The 16,517-nt window shown below is 38.6% G+C and overlaps 1 protein-coding gene across 4 annotated transcripts in view; it reads left to right on the forward strand.

Moving 5' to 3' along the window:
• The window catches only part of kif13a (kinesin family member 13A), a 123,229-nt gene that overhangs the window by 90,504 nt on the left and 16,208 nt on the right, over positions 1-16,517 (forward strand). For 2 of the 4 annotated variants that reach the window (XM_002932679.5, XM_004915285.4), the window contains exons 23-35: positions 657-808; positions 2,462-2,594; positions 2,674-2,820; positions 4,968-5,006; positions 6,232-6,331; positions 7,304-7,430; positions 7,901-7,956; positions 9,409-9,533; positions 10,734-10,910; positions 12,211-12,303; positions 12,929-13,081; positions 15,128-15,205; positions 15,663-15,710. In XM_002932679.5, the coding sequence (XP_002932725.3) occupies positions 657-808; positions 2,462-2,594; positions 2,674-2,820; positions 4,968-5,006; positions 6,232-6,331; positions 7,304-7,430; positions 7,901-7,956; positions 9,409-9,533; positions 10,734-10,910; positions 12,211-12,303; positions 12,929-13,081; positions 15,128-15,205; positions 15,663-15,710 (1,428 nt within the window). The remainder of the gene's footprint in view (positions 1-656; positions 809-2,461; positions 2,595-2,673; positions 2,821-4,967; positions 5,007-6,231; positions 6,332-7,303; positions 7,431-7,900; positions 7,957-9,408; positions 9,534-10,733; positions 10,911-12,210; positions 12,304-12,928; positions 13,082-15,127; positions 15,206-15,662; positions 15,711-16,517) is intronic. The other 2 variants (XM_004915284.4, XM_012965403.3) reach the window with 1 other exon arrangement.

Below are 16,517 nucleotides of genomic sequence, written 5' to 3' on the forward strand. Positions count from 1 at the left end.
AAAGCTGGGTTTTGTATCATCAAGTGCTACGTAATCTCTTCAACAGGGAAGATCTGTGCCTCTGAAGATGCCCCCAGTAGATTCCCTTTTTGATTTCTGCTGATTCACTGTACATGCTCTGTGCTGCTGCCATTTACCTGAGCTTAGGGACACCACTCACAATATATGGTATCCTTAAATTAGTAATTAATTCAGATATACATTACATGGTCACATAGAAATTAAATAATTCAACAGCTAAACTTTCTAAGAATGCGCTGCTAATTTCTTACAGTCCTTAAGCTTGTCAACAGCAGCTCAGAGCACACTGAGATGCCTCAAGATGAGGGATTAGGCATGGATAATAATTATTATGTTAAATAAAATCTCTTAATTGCATATTATTTATTACTTTCACTGCCTGTATCATAAGGTCACATGATACATGTCATCAGCATTTTGTATGTTGATTTAAACAAGCAACAAGATTATAAGATAAATTCGGAAGGTGCCTTATAACAAACTGGTGCCATTCATTATATCTGCATTGTTTGCGCTCACCCTTAGAACATCTTAGGGCTCATTTACTACTATAGGTGCTAGATTGCAACGGATAGCCATCTGATTACAGTAGTTGATTTAACCCCAGAACACTGAACACAGTCTTTCTGTTTCAGGATTATGTGGTGCATATCACAGAAGAGTTTTTAGAGTTCATTTCTGAGGGAGCTCTAGCAATAGAAGTGTGGGGTCACAGATGCGCTGGGAATGGCAGATCATTGTGGGAGATAGATTCTCTGCATGCCAAATCTAGAACATTAAGGGACAGGTTTGTATGGTTTGTTTTTCTTTTTACCTACATATTTTATTTCTGGAAACCCTGCAAGATGTTCTATAGAAATAAAACACAAAGTCTACTATGTCTGATATATATAGCAGGGGGTGCATCGTCAATTGTAATTCATAACTTTCAAGCTTTCAGGGACAAGCACAGTGTCTTTAGGCATAATTGTGATTTGTTGATTTTGTTTAGGCTCACATTCATCCTTGATTAAAGCCCTCGAATGCACTGTTATACTCAATCACAATACTCACTAAAGAAGGTGTGCTGGTCCTTTTCAACACACATAAATACACAATTATATATGTATAGTGACTGCTCAGCCCTGTGACAGATTGCAAAGTTATTTCAGGGTGGCTTTACCAAGATGAAACCCCCTCTTACCAATCCCTACTATAGTCAGTTGCTTTTTACCACATCTGATAGAGCAAAGGGTTTAGTAATTTTTTTGCTGGTTGGTTTAGTGGTTTAGTGGGAAATGGCAAGTTATATTCTTGCTGCACAGGGCATGGGAATATCCATATTAAATAACATCTCAATGTATAGGTTATGCAAACTCTGTGGCAGTTGCTGCTAAACTTGTTTGTTCTGCACATTATGTTTTGGGCTTCTGTACAAGCCCAAGGCAACCGCAGCCCATTAGCAGGGAAGATCTGTGCCTCCAAAGATGCCCCATTAGCTCCTCATCTTCTGCTGATTCCCTGCACATGCTTTGTGCTACTGTCAGTTACTTAGCTTAGGGCCCCACTCACACTATACTGTATATTAGGGATGCACCGAACCCACCTTTGTGGGATTCTGCCGAATCCCCGTTAAAAATTGCGAGAATTCTGAGAAGAATTGTTTTCCCCTTTACCATTTTACTTGTCCGAATTCTAATTGGCATATACTAATTTATGCTAATTAGGATTCGGATTTGGATTCGGTTTGGGCAAAACCAAATCCTTCACAAAAAAAAAAAAAGACTGAATTCGGTGCATCCCTACTGTATATATAGAATATATATGTCACAATACAAGGCTGATTAGTAAATATATTGCATGACAGTTCAGAAAATAATTTTCTGAGCTGCCATGCACTTTTGAACCACGTAGCCAGGGCTGGAACTAGGGGTAGGCAGAAGAGGCAGCTGCCTAGGGTGCAACGATTGAGGGGCGCCAGGCAGGAGCCTCTCCTGCCTACCCCTAGTGCTACTTTGTCATTGCCTCTGCCGCTTGTCATTAGCGGCGGAGGCAATGACCGATCTAATCGCACCGCCCCCCCTGCACCTCCTCCTGTGCGCCGTTGGGGGGGCGGGGAGGTGGGCGGAGTTGGCCGACCGGGCTGTCTAGGACGCCCGGACGGCTTGGCCCGCCCCTGCACATAGCGTGCGATTCTATGACAGGTGACCATCATTTTCTTCTTGATGACTTGGGACAGCACCTAAACTTACCTTCTTAACATAGTTCTGAGCATGTGAATGTCACTGACACTCCTAACAAAATCCAATACGGGGAGCTCCTGTGACAACATTGAAGGCTTGCATAATTACTCTTATGATGAAGCTTTAGGCTCGTGCAGTAAGTTCATTATATAAAATGTGGCACATCTACTCATATTTTTTTAGGGTTTATTTCTCCTTTAAGAAATTTCTTTTTTCAGGTGGAGTGAAGTAACACGTCGAATAGAAACATGGATTTCTATTTATGAGCTAAATGAAAATGGGGACTACACATCTGTAGAGCTGCATCAGGCTAAAGATGTGAGCACTGGTGGGGTCTTTCAGCTGAGGCAGGTGAGCCAATATTTCCATAAACTGAATTTTTTTTTCTACATATTTTATTGCTTTGCCAAACACTTTTCTTGTTGCTTAGGGCCATTCTCGAAGAATTCAAGTGACTGTGAAGCCCATGCAGAATTCAGGAACTTTACCTCTTATGGTTGAAGCAATCCTTTCAGTGTCGGTGGGCTGCATCACTGCTAGATCAACAAAGCTACAGAGGGGATTGGACAGTTATCAGGTAATTAACTACATATGGGGTTTCAGAACTGCTGTGTAGATCTCCTAAAGCTTAATTTATAATGAAAGAACTTAGAAGCTTAATTTCTTACTGGCCAGATTATTTCTGCTAAATAGAGGAAAAGCTATTACTGCTTTATAGATAATACACCCAGATATGTTGGACAGCTTAGTAAAAGCAGAGAGAAAGACTCAATTTTAAACAAACAAATTAGATTATACAAAAATTATTTTGTTTTTCTTTGTAATAAGAAAACAGTACCTTGTTCTTGATCCCAACTGAGATATAATTAATCCTTATTGGAGGCTATTGGGGTTATTTAATGTTTAAATAATTTTGTTTTAAGCAAACTTAAGGTATAAAGATCTCATATTCATAAAACTCCAGGTCCCTTGCATTCTGGATAACAGGTCCCATACCTGTAATGTCACAATGACCAAAGCCTTCATGAAAGCCACACAAGTCCTTTTATATAAAAGATGCATACCAGAAGCATACTTTGCCATGATTCTATCTGTAAATAGTCATTTCCAATTAGCCTGCACCTCATACAAGCAAAAATCACTTATTGCTGACTTAAAAGCTGACTGTCAGAGAGGTCTTGCACATGCCCCTATAGTGTAACATTACAGTAGAAGGAAATGCTAAATCACTAGGGCACCCCCCAGGGATTGTAATCTCTAACCTGACACACCCCGGCCAGTGATCCTGTTAAGAGAAAACTGCACCGGCCCAGGGTAAATGCAGGCGAGAGATCCTCTTCCTTCTCTCTCCCTTCGCAGTGATCCCCGGGTGCATGCATGTGCAGTTGAGTGAAAAAGCCAGCTCTACTGCGCATGCACAACGACCAAGGAATGAAGAGGATCACTTGCTCGCATACATCCCGGCCGGTGCAGTTATCTACTAACAGGAGCACCAGCCAGGGGTTTCTGGTAAACGATTACAATAACTGGGGGGTGACTAACATTTTATCAATCCCCAGTGATTGTAACTTTACTTCTCCTTTAATGCTGTACTGTTTAACCCTTGTCATTGACACAGTAAATCTTGAATTTCAAAGTAAAGTATTCTTATATCCTTTGAGTATTTGAAGAATTATTCATTCATTAATAGATATTTGCAGAATTATTTGATTTAAAGGGGGGTTGTTCACCATACCATTATCTTGTAGTGTGATGTGTAGAGAGATATTCGGAGACATTTTGCAATTAGTCTTCATTTTTTTATTATTTGTAATCGGTCAGTTATTTAGATTGTTGTTCAGCAGCTCTCGAGTTTGGAATCGTATCACCTATTTGGTTTGCTAGGGTCTATATTCCCCTACAAGCAAGCTGTAGTATCAGTGAGACACTTGGAGATCAATAGGAGAGGCCCAAATAGAATGTAATAAAAATTAACAATAAAGTTGTGGCCTCACGGAGCAATAGTTTTTTTGTGCTGTGGGGGTCAGTTTTGAGAGCTGGAAAGAGACAGATGAAAAAGAAAAAAACTATGGAAAATAAAGCATGAAGACTAATTGAAAAGTTACTATAAATTGGCCATTCTGTAATATAATAAATGTTAACTTAAAGGTGAACTACCACACATTTCCCTGATTTTACATTTTCCCCGATTTTACTTATTTTTCCTTGTTGCCTAGAATAAGTAAAATGGGGTTCTGCTGTAAATCAGAACAAAGAATGAGACTACAAATAATGAATACAAGCAATACAGAATGCTTGTACAGAGTGAATGCATGTCTTCATATTGGTTACTATCGGTTACAAGATCTGGTCAAATTTTGGACCTTTTATTACATTATCAAATAACTGTTTCTAGTATACAGCTAGTAATGTGACAATGTGAAATATTCATGAAATGTGTTATACAAGCAATATATTGTGCAAATCATACAGCTATTAATACAATGTATTTATGTTGTTGTAGGAGCAGTTTTATGTATATTTTTAAAAATGTCTCACTTGCTTATAGTGTACTTGTGTTCTCATAATATATGTTTGTATATTTCCGTTCATTCTGTTTTTTAATTCTGGCTATGTATGTCATATAACTTTCTATTTTGTGCCTGATTTGTTACCCCTGTCCTTTGGTTTGTTGTCCACTGATAAATGCATGTCCTGTTTACAAAGTTTATTTTTTCCTACCAGAAAAATGATGATGTTGGTGGTGATATGGATAGTTACCAGGTATTATGGCTGCTGCTGCTGTAACTGTCAATCCTGTGGCATGGAACCAAATTCTGCTCTATGCCAGAAAGTGGAAAGAGAAGGGTGGGGAATAAAGGGGAAGTTTGAGAAAGAACTGGGAAACAAGGGGGTGGTAGGGTAAGGCTAACAGAAGATATTCTGGTAAGATATTAAATAACACATATCACTTTAACTAAGAATCATGTCAGACTGCCTTGTCCTCACTTAACTTTCACCGAGCACAGCACATTGTTATAGTATATTGTGGTGCAAGGCCAGGTAAAATTACACCAAAGTACATAACCTAAATGATTAGCATTTATTTTTATTATATGCTTTTAAATTAACTTCATTATTCACCTTACCTTTAAAAAGCATACTTAGGGAACTAATGGTTAAAACAATGTGTGAGGGTTTCAATAGCTTTAGCAATCAGTCATTGACTTTAAAATTGAACTGTCTGATACATTTTAGGACATTAATATATAATACAAATATATTGAAATCACAGTGCACTTTTGCTGTATCTTTGTGCTTTCTGCCCTTTTCACCTACACAAACTGACCTGCCGCATGGTGCATGAATGGGTTAATATGCATGAAAGAGTTATTCATAGCTAAATTTCATACGTGGCACTTTTGCGGGCAAATATACGCTGTACTAATGGTGTATGAGCATAAACCTGTCTTTTGGACACCTGCAGGAAAAGCAGAAGCCTCAGCACAATTTCAGACATTTGCCATTAAACTGTTTTCTGCTATGGTTTCCAGTTGAACAACAGTCAGAAAGAAATATATTATCAGATGTTTGGCGGAGTTATTTGTGCTTACCATCACTAAATTAGTTGTATGACACATTTAAGACCATATGGACAGATCCCTGGAATAAGTTACTGTAGTAATATGTTCATATCTCACACATAAAAAGCTTTTTTGGGCCATTGTCCTTTTATAAAACAGTCCTGGACTGGCAATATGTGGATTCTGGCAAATGCCAGAGAGGCTGCTGTACAATGCCATAGACAGTCACTATTTATTGGGCTGCTGGGGCCTCTGTGTACTTAAAACGCCAGACCTGTTGGGAAGGGTACAGTACATAGTATGTGTCTAAAATGTAGTAAAAAATTGTTTAATGGCAAAGCTTGTTTCCTCTGGCACAATCGGGTGGCAGATGGCAATGTATCAAGCACAAAATGGACACATCTTTTATTTTGTTCAATCCTTAGGAGGAGGATTTAAACTGTGTCCGCGAAAGGTGGTCTGACACACTGATCAAGCGGAAGGAATACCTGGATGAACAGATACAGAAAATCATCAACAAACAAGGTAGATCATTTAGAGATGTAAACAGCCCTGTTTCACACACATAACTGCAATTTTCAAATGTGTTTCTTCAATTTACTTATTCTTGGCTTATCATCGTGTGATAAATCAGCATCACACTGTTGGTCTGTGTCGATTACTTAAGATCTCTCTTAAGATCTTTACCTAAAAATGTTTTTCTCTGCATAATAATAAAAAATCATCGGCCTGTATAGTTCATTTAATTTAAGAACAAGGGAACAGGGCACTCCAGTATATAAAAAACAAATCTTGCCATACAAAAAACCAAACGCTTGGGGGGGCACATGCATTAAGAACAAAAATCTGCCCCTCATAAAATGCATAATCATGTTGTGCCAGCCATACACATGTATATTGTGTGTAGCTGATTTAATGATGTAAAATCATTTCTAAGGAAAAATAATGTGATTTTAAGCAACTTTGATTTTTACTGTTTTATTGATCATTTTTAAATTTAGATGCAAGTGAAAGCAGTATATGTTTATCCCTTATTTTCTCTGAATTTTACTTTTAAAACCATGTAATGGGAGTCTATTCAGAAGCAGAGGCAGATTACCATAAGGGGCTTATAGTTTTACTGCAGCAGTGTAAATGGGGCAGAGGTAGGGCAGGTCACCACCACAGACATTTTTTTTTCTAAATTTACATAGCAAATAATTCACTCTACCATTTAAAATGTTATTCTTGCCGATCGGCTGCTGGGAGGGGGGTGATACCACTCCAACTTGCAGCTCAGCAGTAAAGTGTGACTGAAGTTTATCAGAGCACAGGTCACATGGCTGTGGCACCCTGGGAAATGAAGAATATGGCTAGCCCCATGTGAAATTTCAAAATTAAATATAAAAATCTATGTTTTTGAAAAAGGGATTTCAATGCAGTATTCTGCTGAAAAAGCTCTATTAACTGATGTGCATTTTGTGTCTGTGTGGTTCAGCTGTTGCCTTCTGTTTGCAGAGAAAACTGAGGAAGATATTGAGAGGGAAGCAAGACTGGTCGAACAGTGGGTGGGGCTAACAGAAGAAAGGAATGCGGTACTTGTACCAGCACCAGGAAGTGGCATCCCAGGGGCGCCTGCAAACTGGTATGTAGAGAATATTTTTACACTCTTGTGAAGAGTCATCTTTATTGAAAAATAAAATGGAGTATGTGGTGCTATAATGAGAAGTTATCTTTTATAATAGTTATTTTATAAAGCTCACCTTGTTTAAAGAACTGGAAATATGACCTTTTGTAGCTATTATACCAGTTGCTCATAAGGCAGTGTGTGAACACACATAAATTTTTGTGGCATTGTGAGTCCAGTGTAGCCCAAAATCACCTTCCCTGGGTATTCGTATGTATGCGCTACCCCAGTCAGGTTAGGGTATAATGTAAGCAAAAAAGCATGGCTTACTTCATCCCTATGTACAAAACTTTCACAGCATATACAGTAAACCAATTTGTTAATACTGGTTATGTTATTCCTTTGTTGTATTCATTCAACCAAGATATTAACTAAAGTTAATTTTGTGCAATATGTATGTTATGGAACTACCCTGAACATTTTTGCAGGACCCCTCCAGCTGGCATGGAGACACACATTCCTGTCCTTTTCCTTGATCTTAATGGTAAGTTGATGCATCTCAATATTACACATATTTCATATAAAGACAGAAAATGATTGTTATGTTGATCTCACAATACAAAGAAATGGAAGTTCATGAATAAAACTGTGCTTAAATTAACAGCTCTATATTTTACAGTATACAATCATTCTTCGGTTCAAAGGGGTTGGGGATTGGATTTCTTTCTATTGTATACAGTATTACTGTTATTCTGAAATTTACAAATTGCCATTTTATTATTTGATGTTGGGTTTTAAGGAAGATTTAAAAAAAAAAAAAAAAAAAAAAGAAGTGATTTTTTGAAAAGTCAAATTAACTTGACGTTTCCTCTAGAGTTGCTAGAATTTGGAACTAGTTGGACAAAGTTTAGTAGAAAATGTAAATAATTCAAAGTCGCTGCTAATAGTTAATAGCAAATTGTGCTACAGTCTAAACCAGTGCTGTCCAACTTCTCTGGTACTGAGGGCCAGAATATTCTAACCTACCTGGTGGGGGTCGATAATAGAAGCCAGTGGTGTTGACCACACCCTTTTTTAAACTACACCTACTTTAAACCACACCTATGTTATCTCAAGAACTTTTAAGACTATATCCACATTAATGATGGTAAAACACCAAAAAAACAAATATTTGGTGCTAACAAATGCTAACAAACCCCAAGAAAAACACCCCACCAGGCTCAACACTTGCAGACAGAGTATGGCGCACACAGGCAGGGTAGAGTAGGGCAGTAGACGGGGAAGTACCACTCTTAAGATGAACAGTACAAACTGTAATATGTACAGTGACACAATGCTGGTGTTATTCCTACAGTCTGTTTGAGGTGTGAAAAATGTGGATGCTTACAGTCTTACTGGTGTTAACAATGCTGGGTCTTATCGAGATAAGAGAATGACCTGTATATCAAACGTGACAAGTACATACCGTACTTATTAAGAAAAATTGCTGCTGGAATACAGTCAGGTGAATTTTAGTCTGCCATAAAACCATCTTTTGCCTGTTAATCTGGGGTCAGGCATGCTACTTTATCCCATTTTAATTCTGTGGGTCCATGGATAAGCAGATCAAAATTAAACCCATGAGTCCATTTGGCCCTTTAATTATTTGCAGCTATATCAGCGAGACTTACCAGAGACAGTAACTTGTCAAAGCTGCAGGCAGGAAATACAAAGTATCCTGTGGCCCGCAATGGCTATAAGCAGTGCTACACACTGTTCCAGACAGATGATAGGAGCCAAGGGAAGTCATGGGCAGACTTACAGAACCACGTGAGTCTGTCTGTGATATTAAAAGATTCATCTTGTGATGTGTAAAAAGTTGTAAGAATAGCATAGTAAAGTCACTAGATAGATTCAGGGATTCTTGGGTTTAACACATGAGTTTACCAAGTTGATAAACTTTCTGGACTTGCAGCTAACATTTCTTTTGTTTTGCCTTTATTTTTGACCTGGCTAGCTGATGACCTTAGTGCCAATGAACAGCTTATAGGTTCTCACGCCACAGGAGTCAATTCAATACTACCAAAGGAACATGGAAGCCAGTTCTTCTACCTACCAATCATAAAGCACAGCGAAGAGGAGGTAACACCAATAAATCTGATCTTTTATGTTCATAATTGTGTAAATACTAATCTGTCCATCTATCTGTCTGATTGAACTGAATGAATGCTAAGGCATTTTTTATAGACACCTAGAGGTGTGGTTGTGAGTATCAGAGTATGTTAATAGTTTGTCAGCCCCCTATATGCAGTGGAACATGCCAAAGGCTTGAAAGAGGCATGAAGTCAAGCTGGAACCACCATCCCTAAACAGATATTGAATGCCAAACTAAATTCAAGCTCCAATTTGTATATTCAAAATTTAGAGTAAAAAATGTAATCAGTTGTAATTAAAAAAAAAATTGTGTTCAGTTTTTCAGAATTTTAGTTTAATTTTATTGTTTTAATTTTAGTCAGTTTTAAGGTTCAGAAATATGTTTGGCTGAACACTGAGGATTTGCCAGAATCGTCGATTCAGTGCATCTATAGTTTAAGTACATATAAGCATATAGTAGATACATAGTAGGTATCTGCTAAGTAACCCAGAAAAGTAGGGATATATCTGAATCTTTAAAGGTTAAGTTTAAAATTATCAATGAGAATGACATGTTTTAATCTTTGATTGAGATATATATATACTGAGAGATAAGACTGGAAAACTCTCATCTGTACCGTAGTAGCTTATTATTCTGTAGCTACTAAGGTCTATTTTCAATGTCTCTCCAAATGTTCTAGTTGTCAGGGTCACTGACTGAAACCAAAGGCTTCAGCTCTGATTTAGCTTGAAATCTTTGCTGTGACCTTCTCATCACAGAAATTATTACACGATCCTTGACAATCTTAGCAGATTGAGGAGGACAAATCTGTCCTTCCCCCCTATATGAATTCATTTCATGGCTTCTATAGCAGTTGGTCAGCTAACAACTGGTCATTTCCACAGTCACAAGACTTGGATTTTTCATTGGTTCATAGACAACAATGATGTAGTTTGTTATTATGAGTTGCAGTCTTTGTAACAAGTATATAATTAGCATTATGGTTTAAATACCCATTTATTATGTATAATTGCTAGTCTTTCCTTAATTGTTGTTCCCTCCTAAGAAACTTACACAAATGAAGTATATTACCTTTGTGGCCTAGAAATTTACTTGTTTCTTCAAATCTTTCATCTGTGCAATACCAAGAGAATTTAAGGTGCAGTGTTCTGATGGTGCTGTTGTGTGCTTCTTTGTTTATTCCACAGGTTTCAGCCACAGCCTCCTGGGATTCTGCCATCCATGACTCAGTGCATTTAAACAGGGTGACACCTCAGAATGAGCGGGTCTATCTGATTGTGAAGGTCACAGTGCAGCTTAGCCATCCTGCTGCACTGGAGCTGGTTTTGAGGAAAAGGATTGCTGTGAATGTATATAATAAGCAGGTACCTACTTATTTAGAGAGTTCACTTAGATATTTAATATCAAAGTGAATATTTTTAGAATGTGAACTAAATATTTTGTACCAGAGTATTAACTATAGACCCAAAGAAGCTAAATGAGGAAACTACAGGTGGGTTATAAATTGTGGCAGTAAGAATAGACAGGCGATATGTGAAAAGAACTCCTCCTTTTCCTGGCACCCTCCAAGTCCAATATTAATACCTGAAGTTAGGGGAAGACAAACAGAGGGAAAATAAACCTAATGTTATTAGCCATTTTTGCAAAATGATTTTGAAAATATAAATTATAGCAACACAATTTAGATTAGTATTGCATAGATAAATCTCTAGTCCGTTAGTTAAGTCCAGGGTACAGCAGCAAGAGAAACCAACTTCCCCAGTAAATTACATCTCTACTTCTGCATTCTGTCAAAAAGTGGTAAAAGATAAATGAGAGGTCTGAAGTTATTGTAGAGCACACCCTAAAGGAATAGGATGTACTGTTTTAGCAATAAAATAGTAAGTGGAGAGGGTAGAAATTAAGGCTGGTTTATGGCAAAACATATTTTCTTAAACCGATACAACCTTCTTTTTGTATTTTTCACAATTAAGCATGCAAGTCCTGCATTATATCTCTATATCTCTGTTGTCATTGATTTAGCTCTCCTATCTCTGTTTAGTGTGGTAGATGGATGGACAGATATTTGTACAATTTGGCCACAACTGTGGATGACCATATGGCATTGACACAATTGATTAGCCTTCTGAGCACAAGTGTGAGCTTGTGCAGTTCTAGGTCAGATAATTGGCCCATACACATGCTGAACTGGGTTGGTGGCCTTTTTGTATTTTGTTTTGGTAGTTTATCATTGGTAGTATCTCACCAGAGCTTGAGAGGCCCAATCTCTTTGTGTGTGGGGGAAGGGGGCTATACACACTCTGAGGATTATACTGTTTACAAATTTACAGCATTCTTTGATTAATTGTGACCTGTGGCACCATGGTAAATATTTTATCTACCCTTGCTGGTGTCAGACGTTATATTTTATCTACCCTTGCTGGTGTCAGACGTTTTCCAAAGATACTCTGTAATGTCTGGTTCTCTGTCATTTATTTCCCATTTTAGCCATAAATGGCAATAGAATAATTTACTTACTTGACATTGCTTGTGTCATTATGTGTATATATGCACTCTGAGGTTCATTTGGAGGGCTTTGATGGACTTTGGCCTTTTTTTCAACCCAGATTAACTATGTAACTCTTTTAACATATTTAGCATTAATATTTGAAACTTTATTTCCAGAGTTTTACACAGAGCCTAAAAAGACGAATGTCAACAAAAAATATTCTGTACTCCTGTGGCGTAAGCTATGAGATTGTATCCAACATCCCAAAGGTAACCCTTTAACTTTTTGGGAATTTTTTGATGTACTGAGTAAATCCTAACAAGGCAACTTACAGTTCTGGGTATTGCGAAAAGTAGGGGTTGTGTTTATAAATTTGTGTCATTAAATTTCTAAAAGTCTGTTTGGCAGAATTTACAACAAAATGTTACATTGCATTAAAATGTGAACTAGGTCACTTGTGTATAACGTGAACTAGGTCACTTACGGGCCTTTGGACCATTGGATCCAACGGGAAAATCAAACCTACCCGATCGTCATCTAGCCAATTTTAGGGTAGGCCCATTGGGAGTGCCCATACATGGTCAAATAAGACCCAAATCTGATAAGTAGTATATCTGTAGTATATCTGTCAGTCATTTAGTAATAGTTACCATAAACTGTTTAACAAAAGTTTCGTCTGTTCATGTAATGTAAGTAGAAATGTAATAAGAGCATCATGTGATAAAGCTGTTTACTCAGGTATGTTAATGCTTTCTGCAGAATAAATATATTTTTCTAGGTGGCACTAATGTGGCAAATCTAATGACTTTCCTTCTCCTTTAAGGCTTAGATTATTTTGAAAAAGAAACAATTTCACCCATTACACAGATCCTAAGCACTCCGATTTTCCAACAGGCCACAGAGGAGGCGGAAGATCGTGAAACACTGGCTTTGATGGCAGCAAGAAGTGAAAATGAGGGCACTGCTGATGGAGAATCTTACATTGAGAAATACACACGTGGGGTATTGCAGGTGGAAAATTTACTGAGCCTCGAGCGGCTGAGGCAGGTAGGTAGCAAAGTTAATGGAATATTCTTGCATTCATAAAAAAACTACTTGGATCTATAGCTTTAGTCCAGTTGCTTTAGATTTATTTATACTAGATACCCTGTGATTTTGCAAGTTCTCCCACTTAGAAATCATGGAAGGGTCTGAAATTCACATTGTAGGTGCATTCCCACTGTGAGAGACAGCATTTAAAAAAAAAATTCAAGAAATCAAACTGTATGATTTTTATGAATGAAGAATGTATTTGTATTGCACTTCTGCACATAAGTATTTAAACACCTGGCATTCAGCAAGAATTCTGGCTCTCATAGACCTGTTACTTTGCCTTTAAAAAGTCCACCTCTACTCCACTCATTAATCTAAATTAGTAGCACTTGTCTGAGCTCTTTAAAGACACCTGTCCACCCCACAGTCAGTCAGACTCCAACTACTACCATGGGCAAGACCAAAGAGCTGTCAAAAGACACCAGAGACAACATTGTGGACCTCTACAAGGCTGGAAAGGGCTACAGGGCAATTGCCAAGCAGCTTGGTGAAAATACATTAACTCTTGGAGCAATTGTTAGAAAATGGAAGAGGCTAAAGACGAATGTCAGTCTCCCTAGGACTGGGGCTCCATGCAAGATCTCACCTCGTGGGGTATCACTGATGATAAGAAAGGTGAGGAATCAGCCCAGAACTACAAGGGAGGAGCTGGTCAATGACATGAAGAGAGCTTTGGGGGTGCTTTTCTGCGAAGGGGACAGGACAACTGCACTGTATTAAGGAGAGGATGAATGGGGCCATTGTAAGATTTTGAGCAACAACCTCCTTCCCTCAGTCAGAGCATTGAAGATGGGTCGTGGCTGGGTCTTCCAACATGACAATGACCTGAAGCACACAGCCACAAGAGGCATATGAAGGTTCTGAAGTGGCCTAGCCAGTCTCCAGACCTAAATCCAATAGAAAATCTTTGGAGGGAGCTGAAACTCTGTGATTCTCGGCGACAGCCCCGACACCTGACAGATCTAGAGGAGATCTGTGTGGAGGAGTGGGCCAAAATCCCTGTTGCAGTGTGTGCAAACCTGGTCAAGAACTACAGGAAACATTTGACTTCTAATTGCAAACAAAGGCTTCTGTACCAAATATTAACACTGATTTTCTCAGGTGTTCAAATACTTATGTGCAGCAGTGCAATACAAATACATTCTTTAAAAATCGTACAATTTGATTTCCTGAATTTTTTTTTAAATGCTGTCTCTCACAGTGGGAATGCACCTACAGCGTGAATTTCAGACCCTTTCGATGATTTCTAAGTGGGAGAACTTGCAAAATCACAGGGTATCTAGTATAAATAAATCTAAAGCAACTGGACTTGTTAAGTAATCATTGAAGACGTTTCACTACTCATCCGAGCAGCTTCTTCAGTTCAACTGACTGGTATGGGAAGTCCTCAGCATATATACTCTTCCACTAATCCAATCACAATGGCCCTTTGTAACTCTTCAAAGAGGTGACATCTTAAACTCACAGAGGTGTGAATGCTGTGGATTTACTTTGAAAGGATTACCAAAGTATCATGCAACAAGGTGTTACTAGAGTTGCATGAATGGATGTGTGAAGAGTTCTGAAACTGCCGGGGTACAGATGTTAGAACAGCATTGTATGTAGCAGACAGATGGTGTTGAAGTCCCCCGCCTCTGTTTAGGGATGGTTTCTCCACTTTAACATGAATGGCCTCTTTTACACCTCTTTCAAACCAGCGGTCTTCTTTGTCCCTTGTCTTTTAGGTGTAGAAATATTTCTGCACCTATTTCTGTATTTCTACACCTAAAAGACAAGGGACACTCTTTTGAAAATGATGTCTTTTATAAGAACATAACATATAGCACCCAGACATTTCAGGCACTAGATACCCTTTAAATAGTAAAAACTTCATTTTATTTGTTATTGGAAAAAGTTGTTATATATAATAAAAGGGTATTATTTATAATAATGCTAGTGGGTGGCCTGTATCTGGAAATAGGTTTGCTAACAGAAATGGTTCTCTCTCTGTACATACTCTAGGCTGTCACTGTTAAAGAAGCTCTGTCAAGCAAAACAAAGCACATCCGAAGAAGCCTCAGCACACCAAATATGCACAATGTGAGCTATGCTTTTTCTTCTTGGATCATAATCTCCCTTTACACAATATGTTGCTGCTGCTGAAAGGATAGGCAGTCCTCTGGCTCTCAGAAAACTATAAATCCCATCTTACTCAGCAGAAAGGCCTCTTGTAAAACTGAAAATTGTTTATAACTGTATTGGAATTCTATAGCTCAAAACCCCATTTAGTATTCCTCTTGATCTTACAGTTCATCTTATCCCTTGCAGTCTTAAGTGTATGTTGCATTCCTGAAATCACTCATTTATACCACCTCTGCCTTGATGTAAAGTGGCTTAGTCTTGAGGCAGGGACAGTCATCCAACAGGGAGCATGGCTTGCACGTTCCTGCTTCTAAGGATGTGGGCATGTGAAGCATATTTAGTTCTAGAATATTTTTGTACTTTGCCAGTGTATTTTGTTCTTATATACTTTGTTTTTGTTTTTTCCCTTTTGCAGACGTCTTCTAGCCGTCTTGACCTCATTGCTGGTGACGAAGATGACAAGGTAGACTAGATGAAGGCCACTTTTTTGGCAAGCTGCAAAAATGTTGCAAAGTCTCCATTGTGTACATATACCCCGTCCGGCTGCAGCATGCAGTAACAAAATCCAAGTCAGTTAGGTCATGGGAGCACTTACCGGTCACAGCTCAGTATGTGCTACATGCCGGTTCCCAGACAGCATCACAGTAGATTCAGTATCAGGAGCACCAAAAAAAGGAGCTGTCCACTTAAAAATAACTTTTATTTAGCCATATTAACCCTTTAAGTGCCACAGGACGTAGAATCTACATTCTGTGTATAAAAGTACCTAAGTGCCACAGGATGTAGATTCTACGACCTGCTGCACTTCCGGGTCTCGGAGCGGAGGAACGGCTCGGTCCCCAGCCCCTAGACAACAAGCACATGGGGGAACGAGTGGCCCCTGGGGCGCAATCGCTCAGGGGCCCCATAGGAAAAGCCAGACACGTGCATTCTACGTGTCTGGCTTTCCCTGCTCTCTCTCTCCCTTCCTTCGCTGCCCCCTCCCCTTTCTTGCACCGCCCACTCTCCGGACCCAACTACAGCACTCACACTTACTTGGACACTCACACACATGCACACAAAACACATTTTGCCACGTGTACACACACACTTATGTAATTTTGTAATTTTTTTTTTTATCACAATGTTTTTATTCTTGCCTGAAAAAAAAATGTTTTATTGCCATTGCGGATAGCGTATTCGCTAACTGCACTGCGCAATACCTTTTGTGTATTATTTTGGTGTTTTTACTACATTTTCTGCGATCTTGGTGCATTCTTAGGTATTTTAT

This window comes from Xenopus tropicalis, chromosome 6 (assembly GCF_000004195.4).
Source record: "Xenopus tropicalis strain Nigerian chromosome 6, UCB_Xtro_10.0, whole genome shotgun sequence".
In the NCBI taxonomy this organism is placed as follows: domain Eukaryota; kingdom Metazoa; phylum Chordata; class Amphibia; order Anura; family Pipidae; genus Xenopus; species Xenopus tropicalis.